At 42.1% G+C, this 13,837-nt stretch overlaps 1 protein-coding gene across 2 annotated transcripts in view; it reads right to left on the reverse strand.

Moving 5' to 3' along the window:
• Positions 1-6,945: 6,945 nt before the first annotated feature.
• Positions 6,946-13,837, reverse strand: part of LOC139376501 (progranulin-like) — a 30,423-nt gene continuing 23,531 nt past the window's right edge. Inside the window, exons 14-17 of one of the 2 annotated variants that reach the window (XM_071119148.1) lie at positions 12,755-13,024; positions 12,350-12,583; positions 11,011-11,268; positions 6,946-8,802 (exon numbers count right to left, since the gene is read on the reverse strand). In XM_071119148.1, coding sequence (XP_070975249.1) covers positions 8,659-8,802; positions 11,011-11,268; positions 12,350-12,583; positions 12,755-13,024 — 906 coding nt within the window. In that variant the 3' untranslated portion in view covers positions 6,946-8,658. The remainder of the gene's footprint in view (positions 8,803-11,010; positions 11,269-12,349; positions 12,584-12,754; positions 13,025-13,837) is intronic. The other variant, XM_071119147.1, reaches the window with a different exon arrangement.

Here is a 13,837-nt window from a genome sequence, read left to right on the forward strand (position 1 = left end):
TTACCGGCAGCAATATCCTTGCCTGTGAAGCCCTTTTTGTGCAAAGCAATGATGATGGCATGTGTTTCCTTGCAGGTAACCATCGTTGACAGAGGAAGAACAATGATTCTAAGCACCGCCCTCCTTTTGAAGCTTCCAGTCTTTTATTCAAACTCAATCAGCAGGGCCTCCCGGGTGGCGCAGTGGTTAAGGGCGCTGTACTGCCAGCTGTGCCATCAGAGTCATCAGAGTCCCTGGGTTCGCGCCCAGGCTCTGTCGTAACCGGCCGCGACCGGGAGGTCCGTGGGGCGACGCACAGTTGGCCTAGCGTCGCCCGGGTTAGGGAAGGCTTGGTCGGTAGGGGTTCCTTGTCTCATCGCGCACCAGCGACTCCTGTGGCGGGCTGGGCGCAGTGTGCGCTAACCAAGGTGGCCAGGTGCACGGTGTTTCCTCCGGCGCATTGGTGCGGCTGGCTTCCGGGTTGGATGCGTGCTGTGTTAAGAAGCAGTGCGGCTTAGTTGGGTTGTGTATCGGAGGACGCATTACTTTCAACCTTCGTCTCTCCCGAGCCCGTACGGGAGTTGTAGCGATGAGACAAGATAGTAGCTACTACAACAATTGGATACCACAAAATTGGGGAGAAAAAGGGGTAAAATTCAACAAAAAAAAAACTCAATCAGCATGACAGAGTGATCTCCAGCCTCACACCTGTGTTAACGAGAGAATCACTGACATGATGTCAGCTGGTCCTTTTGTGGCAGGGCTGAAATGCAGTGGAAATATTTTTTGGGGATTCAGTTCATTTGCATGGCAACGAGGGACTTTGCAATTAATTGCAATTCATCTGATCACTCTTCATAATATTCTGGAGTATTTGCAAATAAAATCATTAAAAATCCTACAATGTGATTTTCTGGATTTTTATCTCTCATTTTGTCTGTCATAGTTGAAGTGTACCTATGATGAAAATTACAGGCCTCTCATCTTTTTAAGTGGGAGAACTTGCACAATTGGTGGCTGACTAAATATTTTTTTGCCCCACTGTACATACATGCATGCATGCATACATACAGTACCAGTCAAAAGTTTGGACACCTACTCATTCAAGGGTTTTAATTTATTTTTGCTATTTTCTACATTGTAGAATAGTAGTAAAGACATCAAAAGTATAAAATAACACTTATGGAATCATGTAGAAACCCCCCAAATCAAAATATATTTTATATTTGAGATTCTTCAAATAGCCACCCTTTGCCTTGATGACAGCTTTGTACACTCTTGGCATTCTCTCAACCAGATTCATGAGGTAGTCACCTGGAATGCATATCAATTAACAGTTGCGCCTTGTTAAAAGTACATTTGTGGAATGCATTTTCTTAATGTGTTTGAGCCAGTCAGTTGTGTTGTGACAAGGTATGGATGGTATACAGAAGATAGCCCTATTTGGTAAAGGACCAAGTCCATTTATGGCAAGAACAGTTCAAATAAGCAAAGAGAAACGACAGTCCATCATTACTTGAAGACATGAAGGTCAGTCAACACGGAAAATTTCAGTCACAAGCGCTATGATGAAACTGGCTCTCATGAGGACCGCCACAGGAAAGGAAGACCCAGAGTTACCTCTGCTGCAGATGATAAGTTCATTAAAGTTACCAGCCTCAGAAATTGCACCCCAAATAAATGCTTCACAGACTTCAAGTAACAGACTAATCTCAACATGAACTGTTCAGTGGAGACTGTGAAACAGACCTTCATGGTCGAATTGCTGCAAAGAAACCACTACTAAAGGACACCAATAAGAAGAGACTTGCTTGGGCCAAGAAACACAAGCAATTAGACCAGTTGAAATTTGTCCTTTGGTCTGGAGTCCAAATTGGAGATTTTTAGTTCCAACCGCGATGTCTTTGTTTGACGTGATGTGGGTGAACGGATGATCTCCGCATGTGTATTTCCCACTGTGAAGCATGGAGGAGGAGGTGTTAATGGTGTGGGGGTGCTTTGCTGGTCTGTGATTTATTTAGAATTCAAGGCACACTTAACCAGCATGGCTACCACAGTATTCTGCCACGATACGCCATCCCATCTGGTTTTGGCTTAGTGGGACTATCATTTGTTTATCAACAGGACAATGACCCAACACACCTACAGGCTGTTTAAGGGCTATTTTACCAAGAATGAGAGCGGTGGAGTGGTGCATCAGATGACCTGGCCTCCAGAATCCCCCGAACTCAACAAAATTGAGATGGTTTGGTATGAGTCGGACCGCAGAGTGAAGGAAAAGCTGCCAACAAGTGCTCAGCATGTGTGGGAACTCCTTCAAGACTGTTGGAAAAGCATTCCAGGTGAAGCTGGTCGAGAGAATGCCAAGAATGTGCAAAGCTGTCATCAAGGGTGGCTACTTTGAAGAATCTCAAATATAAAATATATTTTGATTTGTTTAACACTTTTTTGGTTACTACATGATTCCATATGTGTTATTTCATAGTTTTGACCGGTGAAAGAAAATTCAGTAACACTTTACTTAACACCCAGTATCATAACACGTTATGACACGGTCATAGCATGTCATAACAGCTGACATAACCTTTTATAATATGGTCATAACACTGTCATGACACATATTTAGACCTGTTGTGCTTTATATTGCACTATTTTATGGCTGGTTATGACACCTACATAAGAGTATAAAAACCTACCTCTGTAGTTATTTTATGGCTTGTTGTGACCCCTTGTTATCTGTGTCTGTGTACTCTCATAACTGAAATGAACCACTTGAACTAACTTAACCACAGGTACCGTATCTAAACTATGTTTCATAGGTTTACGGGTTTCCAATGTGTCTTAGTTCGTCTGTTTTGGAAAACAAATAAACCCTATCCCAAAGTATAACTTGTAAAGTTCTCCATTTTCATATTTGTTCACTATTATGTGTGGTTCCAGTGCAAAGTTGTAGGAATTTTCAGAAAGTAATCCTGATTCTTGTACATGCACCACTGTAAAGTTCCCATTCCGTGTAAAGTTAGGCATTCAGATAAAACCCTCAACCTTCAAATCTAGAATCTTACTGTGTGAGAACCTTGACATCTAAGCCCTCTGTACACCTAAGGTAAAATAATGGCCCATCTACATTGTCCACTTCATGTTATCTTCATTGTTGACCAACACCAACACACCCTCCCTAGCCCTAATATAAATTAAACCTTTAACTAGAGCTATACCTGTCATTAAATTTTGTCAGCCAGTGATTGTCAAGCAAAAGCACTTCATTGCCTTGTTTTGTATCACATTCCAATGATAAAACTGGGGGGGACAGTGAAAGTTGCGGCCCTGCTAATAACCATCAGCAGCAGCAGAGTTTGGAGATGCCTGTTTGTCTGTTGCCAGTTCGTCTTGTCACGTCAAGTCTACCAGCGTGTTTTTCCGTAATCCTGTTTTTCTAGTCCCTGTTTTCTAGTCCCCCCGGTTCCAACCTTTTCTGCCTTCCCTGACCTCGAGCCTGCCTGCCGTCCTGTAGCCATCTGACTCTGACCTGGTTTACAAACTTCTGCCTGTCCTCGACCTGCCCCTTGTCTATTAATAAATATCAGAGACTCGAACCATCTGCCTCCAGTCTGCATTTGGGTCTCGTCTTGTGTCGTTATAGGTTTTAATGACAATAAAAAAAATAGGTAGTAATCCAACCTACTGGAAAGACAAAACAGCTGCTCCTTTTCTGTGAGAAGTTCTTTTTTTTTTTTCGTGGGTAATATTGCAGTTCCATTAATGTAATTATTGTAGCTTCCATTAATGTAGTTGACTGCATCATTTCCAATCCCCAATATTTCTTTGGGTAAAATTCTATGAGAAGTTCTCTTTGTATTAGTAGAGACAGAGTACTTTGTCCAGTTGGACTTAGCGACTTGTGTCTGTTCTGTGAATGTGTGTGGGTTTCTGTGTATGTTTGTGTGTGTGTGCTGTGTTCCAAGTGTAACCAACCAGCATTCTGCTGACAGGCCATATGTGAGAGTTATGAGAACTTCTGGCCCCGAACCCCAGAAACACACTGCTGTTACTGTACTACTCTAGGCTCAGTACTGTCTTGAGTCTAGCAGTTTTACTGTTATAATAGTATTTTCTTCCATGTGTCTTTTGACTAAGCAGGTAGTCTGTTTTTAATTTGGGGTTAAATACATAAACGCAAACATCCACCTCCCTATATCAAACTGGCCTCCCAATCTCTGTCCTCATTTCATTCTGTTGTACAATCACCTTCAAAGAGATGTTGTATTGACACCTATGGCATGAAATACGTAGGTATAACATGGATATAACATCAATAAATAAACAACAAAGAATCACAATGTAGCGTAACTCAATGAAGGTAGAATAGCAGTATTGAGACTGATTGATCAAAACGTGCAATTTAGTCCACTAAAACGTTTAAGCGGAGTAAGTGAGGCTGGTAAAAGTTATGGTAGAGTGAAGATAAGCTTTTCATACAAATCGGGGAGTTGGCACTGGTTCATTAAAGCTTCCCATCCCATCCAACACATTCTGATCCTCAGAATTCCCACGGGAGTTAGCAACATGCCAGAGGGGGTGTCATGATAAAGCACAGACTACCCATGAGACATTTTCTCTGGCAACATCTGAACGGAAACAAACCAATGAAGAGGCGCTCGGGAGGAGCACACATAAACAGGTCAACGAGTTTCATCCGTGTACTGTTCGAGTGCCCTGGGATCTGTCTATGTACTTGCAAAAGGCTTTGTTTACACTTGGAAAATGTCCGTTATCAGAAGTCCATCTCCGTGGCAGTCAAATTAATTAATGTTTCTAGCCATTCAGGATAAGGTTGTACAGTTGTACTTCTCTCATTAAGGTACAAAATGTATCAATCATATTTTTCACTTTAAAAATCATGAATTGAAATGGCTGGAAACCTTAGACTGTGGCTTTTTACAATGGTGCCATGTGGCAGAATACAACAGAGGGTTGTAAAAGTCAAAGGGCCCATGGGCCAGAGAATTACAGTGCTGACGTGCCTCATTGTTAAAACCCCTAGAGTCGATGTCCGCTCCCTGTAGAAATCTAATTAGCATAATACAAAAAGAGCAACTGCCTTTAAAAAGCAACGAATCCGTTCGATAACGGCCTATGCCGGGATCGATATGAGTCAGAAACAGTTATTCTAGTGTCAAAATGTACTACAAAGTGTCAATAGGATGATTTTGGTCATAAAGTCAGTCTCGTCTAAAACGAAGTTTGGAACATCCGAGCGTCACAAAGGGTTGGGTTTTTATCTGAGGATGTACAGTGCCTTCAGAAAGTATTCAGACCCCTTTACTTTTCCCACATTGTTACATTACAGCTTTATTCTAAAATTGATAAAATACATACAAATCCTTAGCAATCTACACACAATACCCCATAATCACAAAATGAAAACAGGTTTAGACATTTTTGCAAATGTTTAAAAATAGAAAAATACCTCAAGCATTCAGACCCTTTGCTATGAGACTCTAAATTGAGCTCAGGTGCATCCTTTTTCCATTGATCATCCTTGCGATGTTTCTACAACTTCAATTGAGTCCACCTGTGGTAAAGTCAATTGATTGGACATGATTATATGTCTATATAAGGTCCCACAGTTGACAGTGCATGTCAGAGCAAAACAAAGCCATGAGGTCGAAGGAATTGTCCGTAGAGCTCCGAGACAGGATTGTGTTGAGGCGCAGATCTGGGGAAGGGTACCAACAAATGTCTGCAGTATTGAAGTTCCCCAAGAACATAGTACCCTCCATCACTCTTAAATGGAAGAAGTTTGGAACCATCAAGACTCTTCCTAGAGCTGGCTGCCCAGCCAAACTGAGCAATCGGGGGAGAAGGACCTTTGTCAGGGAGGTGACCAAGAACCCGATGGTCACTCTGACAGAGCTCTAGAGTTCCTCTGTAGAGATGGGAGAACCTTCCAGAAAGACAACCATCTCTGCAGCACTCCACCAATCAGGCCTTTATGGTAGTGGCCAGACGGAAGCTAATGCTCAGTAAAATGGACATGAAAGCCCATTTTGGAGTTTGCCAAAAGGCACCTAAAGACTCTCAGACCATGAGAAACAAGATTCTCTGGTCTGATGAAACCAAGATTTAACTTTCTTTGTGTCATGTCTGGAGGAAACTTGTCACCGTCCCTATGGTGGTGGCAGCATCATGCTGTCGGGATGTTTTTCAGCGGCAGGGACTGGGAGACTCGTCAGCATTGAGGCAAAGATGAAAACCTGCTCCAGAGCGCTCAGGACCTCAGACTGGGGCGACGCTTCACCTTCCAACAGGACAACGACCCTAAGCACACAGCCAAGACAATGCAGGAGTAGCTTCGGGACAAGTCTGAATATCCTTGAGTGGCCCAGCCAGAGCCCAGACTTGAACCCGATTGAACATCTCTGGCGAGACCTGAAAATAGCGGTGCAGCGACGCTTCCCATCCAACCTGACAGAGCTTGAGAGGATCTGCAGAGAAAGGAAGAAACTCCCCAAATACAGGTGTGCCAAGCTTGTAACGTCATAGCCTTGAGTCTTCTTGGGTGTAATTGCTGCCAAAGGTACCACAACAAAGTACTGAGTAAAGGGTGTGAATACTTATGTAAATGTATTTTTATAAATTAGCAAAAATACACTTTTTGCTTTGTCATTATGGGGTATTATCTGTATATTGAGGAAAATAAACATTTTACTCCATTTTAGAACAAGGCTGTAACCTAACATAATGTGGAAAAAGTCAATGGCTTTGAATACTTTGAGGGCACTGTACATATCCCCAATAATATGGGGTGAACAGCTGCAGTGATTGCTCTCTATCCAATAGCATAGACTGATAGACCTGGCCAGCAGCCTGTTTACATAAAACACGTTGCACATTTTTCACTTGCGAAATACTGCACCAAACCTGAGATTTAAAGATGTTATTAGCAAAAGAAACGCATGCCAATTGGCGGGTTCAGTGGCTCTTTAATAAGCTAGATGGTTTTTTGTTGTTGCATGGGCTGCGGCTCAATCCGCCGCACCTGCCGATTTTGGCCATCCTAATTTGCGTTGAAGGATTGCAGAGCTAAAAGTGGTGTTTGGCAGACCAAAACATCCCAAAAATCTGCCAACTTATGTCTGTAGCATCCAAACAGTTTGGGATACACACTAATATTTTAACTAGGCAAGTCAGTTAAGAACAAATTCTTATTTACAATGACGGCCTACCCCGGCCAAACCCTAACTATGCTGGGCCAATTGTGAGCCGCCCTATGGGACTCCCAATCACGTCCGGTTGTGATACAGCCTGGAATCGAGGGGGGGCAGAAGTGCATAGAAAGTTCAGCATCCTCCCCTAGGGTATATCCATAAACCATAGCCGCCCAGAGTCAGACAAAAACATGACTCATCCATTGTTTATTATTGTACTATAGTGCAGCTCAACACAAAATGGTTTTCCCTACCGAAGAACGAAAACTGAAATATTTGAAACAATTTTATTTCACCTCAGTGACACAACTCCCCTTCATAAGATAAAATATTTGATAAGGAAACTATAATTAACCAAAAAACATGTCCTTCATTTAACATGACATTCATGTAAAAAAAAACAAATCCAAAACTAGAGTACAGATACAAATTTGGGACGTTAGTCGGGAATGGGATGAGAGTTATGTGCTAACTGGTATTGTTTGCATTGACTTTCAAAGTATTACTACTGGTTACCATTACTATGGCTGGTAGAACAGAGTGCTTAGTATCAATTTTGATATCAACTAACATTGGTTAGTACAATCTTACAATTCCTATGTACTGGATTCACTTCCCCATCACCTGTTCAAGCACCACAATTCCTATACTGAAAATCAAGATGATCAACAATGGGTATTATGACATCAAGAAAAAAAATGGCTTTGACTTAAGGGGTTTGAGTGACAGTATTTTTATTTTAATGACAGAAAACTGTCAGAGGCTGGACCATTTTGATGTTCACAGAAAGTGATGAACCCAGGCCAGAGGGCAAAACATACATAAAAATCGAGCAAAAATGTCTATCAAAGTAACACTCAGTCGGCTGATCAATGGCTCTGTAGTGCTTCGAGAAAGAACGATATACTAACGCTCACTTACTAATGCCAGGTTGTGCCTGCAGCAATGAAACATGATAATAAGCTTTATTATACTATGTAGCTGTGTTCTTGAAAGAGTTTGTAATATACCACATTTTTGATACATCTTAAAGCAGGTTTATTCTGGAGAATAATAATTCTTGTTCCAAGAGACTATAATACATTCATGTTCCTCATTTGCATAGAGAAAATGGCATATGGGCAGTAGTAACTAAGCGTAAAGACATTGAGACAAACCTACAAGCTAGCTGCTTAAAAAAAACAAAAAAACTTTGTAATGGCCATTGGGTGGAGATGCTGAATTCTCTACTTCCAACCATTTCTATTTCCTGTTCTACCCCAATTGAACCAAATTAAATCACTTACAACAACAAAAAAAACATACAAAATAAATCTCCTGTCCCTTGTCCAGTTTCCATTAGGTTGTTTGTTCCTCTTATGGAATGTGCTGCAGGTTAGGTTGTGTGCTGGAGTGAGGAACATCAGATCAGTGCTGCATCCTGATTGGCTCAGAGTCCAAATCAGTGCTTCCCGATTTTAGCTCAAAGTCAAAAGGGAACAAAGTCCCTCTTTTTGTCGTGGCTGTAGAACATGTCCCAGGTCAACTCAGCCTGCTGGGAGCAGCCTCCCCGCTCCAGGTCACATGTGTATCCCACGGGGCAGCAGTGCCTGGTGTCCGCGCAGCATATGGCCTGTGAAGAGAAAGCGAGTTTAAAGGATTAGTTCAGGATTTTACAAATTGATGGATCAGTAGAAAATAATCCATGGTTATGTTCTTTAAAACAGCCACCACAAACTTCAACTAACTTTAGCCACCCCAACCTAACAATCAATGGAAGTGATGGGGTCATTTGAATATATATATATATATATATATATATATATATATATATATATATATATATATATATATATATATATATATATATATATATATATAAATACAGCATCACCAGACTGACGTCTCTTTCTGATGGCTAAACAACCTTCCGTGCATTTGCTACTTTATGCACAATTATTTTACATAGCTGCCGCTTCCCCCTCCTTTCCTGTTCTCACTAACCCCACCGTGATGATTGGACGTCTTTGTCTTGTCTAAGCAATGACTGCATACATGAATGGATAAAGCCATCGATCAAGTGACATCAGCCATTCCTATGTGAAGATTCAATAGCGTATTAAAGCCAAATAAAGTTGGTTAAGATGATGTCTCATGGAAACCTAGCATGCGCAGTTTGAGCTACTCCAGGAAGAGAAGTTGCAGGCTAGCTCAGTCCTGCCCCCTCATTGAGTAACTTAAGTTGAAGGCAGACTAGAGTACTGCAGGATGCCATGAGCAACTCAATTATCGGTATAACACCCTTGTATTCAAAGTCGGGGGAACTGCAGTGGGATCACCCAAAAAATACAACAAATGTTTTTTAACCCAAAAATTGAGTACAGATTGTATGGGAAAAATGTTGTTTGAAAAATAATAAGAGAAATACGTTAGAGTAAATGTATTTATTGGTTTCTTTTCATTTGGATAAGAGATGTAATGAATTGAAGTATTTGTTGACGTAACAATAGAAATGTAGTGATTTTAAGATTGTCATATTTGGTGTGGGGTGATGAAAAACAAATTGGGTTCTGAGCAATTCTGATGGGAAAGAAAGTATCCCTGCTGAAAAAGTTTGAATACCAAATGGTATAACACCTTTTCTGTGTGTGATTTTAAAATAATCCGTTCATGCATCTGGTGGATATTTTTTATTCATACAATTGACCACGAAGATTGACGTTTTTCCATTCACTATAACGGGGATCCTTTTTTCTGCTAACAATGTCTGCAGTACCGCAGTTGGCCTTGAACTTGTGTCTTAGGCGGGCGGGGGAGAATGACTGTTGAAACCACGTTGTACAAACTTCGTCTGTTGTAACTATAAACCACACACACATCTAATTTACTGCCCACACACAATGTACTCTGTGCGGCAGACTGATCACTTAAATTGACGGGCATGTTGTCAAACTCCGCCTACTTGCGCGGAAAGGTTCGCCCAAAGGCTAATCTGGTGAATTTCAAATGATGTGCTGACCATCAAATCGTGCAGTGTTGCATGATCATTGAGAAGCGCAGTAAGTTGAATGTTAGTTATGGTTGAAATGCCGATGGCTTTGCCTCAATGCATCGTGTAGACAGTGTAGGCTACACCTTACATGTAGACTACGTATGTTGACATATAGGCAGGAGTGTAGTGCAGCTGGAGTGTACGGAACGACGCCATGCCACTTCTCAGAATGTTACTGGTTTCAATAACTCGGAGCAAAGTTTCAATAAATTGGGAGAAAAGTTGAATCAATGTCTCACGAGATCACTTGATGACTAATTAATATCAAATACCAATATAACAGCATAGCATAACGCTTATGTTAGACAGACATCAGGCAATTCCTTATGCGATTTTAGGAGGACTGTGGTCATGTGCCGATTTCTCTTTCATGCAGCCAAAACTCAGTGCACACCACTATGTGGTTTGATTGAAACAAAGTACAGATTTGCTAGCTTATTCACACCATCGGCTCTAAGTCACTCACGAAATAGTACTTCTACATCATGAAGGGGGGGAAGCAGCTGCTATGTTAAACAAAATAATAAAAAGTGGGTAAAGTAACAAATGTACAGAACGTTTTAAGGTTGTTTATATATGGGGAAGAGGTGTCCTGGGGGACAGGGCAGTTCGATCTGGTCGCGCATCCTTACAAAAAAATAAAAGGCTACATTTCCTTTATGTACCAAATATGGAGTTGATTAAAGAACATCTCAACTTGTCAAATGTACACACATTTCTCATCTACATCGAAAGTCAAAGTTCATTATTTCAAGTTAGGATTTTCATTCCAAGTAGCCGTTTCACTACCTTTGGTGCAGGGCAGCAGGACCATTCCGTGGGTGAAGTCTTGCAGCAGGTTTCCAGTTTGGGACAGCTGTACTCTCCAGTGCTGTCACAAGTCACATCTATACTCATCTCTGCTGCCCTCTGCTGGGACTCTGCTACCTTTGTCAGGGGCACCGTACGGAGGAGTATAGCCTCTACCAGTTTCTCACAGGTCCCAGTCTGCATGTTGCAGCTGTAGCCTTGGGGGCAGCAGTGCTCATGGTCTGTACAGCAAACAGCCTGCAGATTGGGGACGATAAGGAGAGAGTCAACAAGATGTATCTGTGAGGCGAAACGGGGAAGTAGTCAGACCCCTTCCCTTTTTCCACATTTTGTTACATTACAGCCTTACTCCAAAATGGATTCCATTTTTCTTCATCAATCTACGGTACACACAATACCCCATAATGACGACAGGTTTAGATTTTTTTGCAAAAATATATATTTTTAAAACTGATAACTTATTTACGGTAAGTATTGCCTTTGCTATGAGACTCGAAATTGATCTCAGGTGCATCCGGTTTCCATTAACCATTCTTAAGATGTTTCTACAACTTCATTAGAGTCCACATGTGGTAAATTCAATTGATTGGACTGTTGTTGGGTATGTTTTTCAGCGGCAGGGACTGCGAGACTAGTCTTGATCGAGGCAAAGATGAACAGGGAGCAAAGTACAGAGAGATCCTTGATGAAAATCTGGTTCAGAGCGCTCAGGACCTCAGACTGGGGCGAAGGTTCACCTTCCAACAGGACAATGACCCTAAGCACACAGCCTAGACAACGCAGGAGTGCCTTCGGGACAAATCTATGAATGTCCTTGAGTGGCCCAGCCAGAGCCTGGACTTGAACCTGATCTAACATCTCTGGAGAGGCCGGAAAATAGCTGTGCAGCGAAACTCCCCATCCAACCTGACAGAGCTTGAAAAGATCTGCAGGGAAGAATGGGAGAAACTCTCCAAATACAGGTGTGCCAAGCTTGTAGCGTCACAACCAAAAAGACTCAAGGATTTAATCGCTGCTTCAACAAAGTACTGAGTAAAGGGTCTGAATACTTATGTAAATGTGATAAACATATTTTTTATACATTTGCTAAAAGTTCAATTTAAAAAAATAAACTTTTTGCTTTGTCACTACAGACAATAATAATAATAATAATAATAATAATAATAATAATAATAATGTCTGTAGATTGAGAGGGGGAAAAAACAATTGAATCCATTTTAGAATAAGGCTAACGTAACAATGTGGAAAAACTCAAGGGGTCCGAATACTGAACGAATGCACTGTATATAAATCCAATCCATTCTCAATGGAGACACACCTTGACCAGGGGACAGCAGCCCCATTCGCCTGTGGGCAGCTTGCAGCAGGTGGCCCCCGAGGCACAGCTGCTCTTGTCGTCACACTTTACGTCTTTCAACATGGCTCCCTCAGTCAGGGCCTTCACTTTGCGGTACCAGGGAATGGTCAGGGGGCCCTTAGTGCAGGAGGTCTTGTGGCCATCACAGCTGTAGCCGCTGGGGCAGCAGTGGTCTCCGTTGGCACAGCACACCGCCTGGGGAGGAGCAGACCATTTACATAGAGGTCATACAGAGATGACTAGTGTATAATCACTATCATTTCAGCTGCAAATTCAGTTACATTAACACTGCTTTGTTCATCATCATCATAATAATAATATCTTAAAAAGTTGCCACGGCCAAAGTCCCCAGAGTAGCCTACTTACCTTTGGCAGGGGGCAGCATCCCCACTTGCCAGCCTTGTTCATGAAGCAGCAGGTGGTATATTTGGGACAGCTGGTGTGGGGGTCACACATGTTCTTGGCTAGGGGGAAGGAGGGGGCAATGGCCTGAGGAAGCACTCTGTGCAGGAGCAGGGCTGGCACCCTGGGGATCCAGGGCAAGCTGAGGGTCCCGGCTTTGTCACAGGTCTGCTCGGCCACGTTACACGTGTAGCCTTTAGGGCAGCAGTGCTCATGGTCGTCGCAGCACACCGCCTAAGGGGCAACAATAACATTATTTCAAATCCTGAGTTAAGAGCCCTTGTTTTGCGGTCACCAAAAATCGAGGCTGGTATTCACAAAGAGGCCTGCTGAGCCCACAGGAGGTTTGTGGCACCTTAATTGGGGAGGACGGGCTCGTGGTAATGGCTGGAGCGGAATAGAATGGTATCAAATACAGCAAACACATGGAAACCATGCGTTTGATGGCATTCCATTCACTCCGGCCATTATTAGGAGCCGTCCTCCACTCAGCAGCCTCCTGAGACGGTTTATGAATATGGGCCCTTATCTACAGTATATGGTGTCTTAAATTGCAAAAACATAAGTTATGTTTCTGTAATACACACCCAGAGCCAAGTCGTAAAACAAAAGTTCCTTCAGAATTATACATAACTCTTCAATTAATCTCAGTCTACGAATAGAGTCCTTAACCAGGTTTCCAGCCAACCTTTTTGAGAGTAAAGCACATAAATGTCATGACAGGCCTGGTGGATAATGAATTTTTCAATAAACGTGTGCAAATATTGATATAATAAACATCATATCAGAGTAAACTTGGAGTCAGGAGATGACATGTGTGGTCCTCCCACTACGGCTCGTCGGGAAAGCATGCAGTTTATTAGGCTACAGATTAAGTTATGGTGAACTTCACAGGGTGGTGAAAGTGCAAGGTGATGAGCTTGATGTTCCTTTCCAATAAATATTGAGGGTGTTATTCTGGTAACATGATCGTCGATGCTTGGCTGCAGTTTGGCAAACAAAAATTATTGCGCTCTTTCGTCCATAATAAATCTCATGTGGGCTATA

The sequence above is a fragment of the Oncorhynchus clarkii genome, chromosome 20 (assembly GCF_045791955.1).
Source record: "Oncorhynchus clarkii lewisi isolate Uvic-CL-2024 chromosome 20, UVic_Ocla_1.0, whole genome shotgun sequence".
NCBI lineage: Eukaryota > Metazoa > Chordata > Actinopteri > Salmoniformes > Salmonidae > Oncorhynchus > Oncorhynchus clarkii.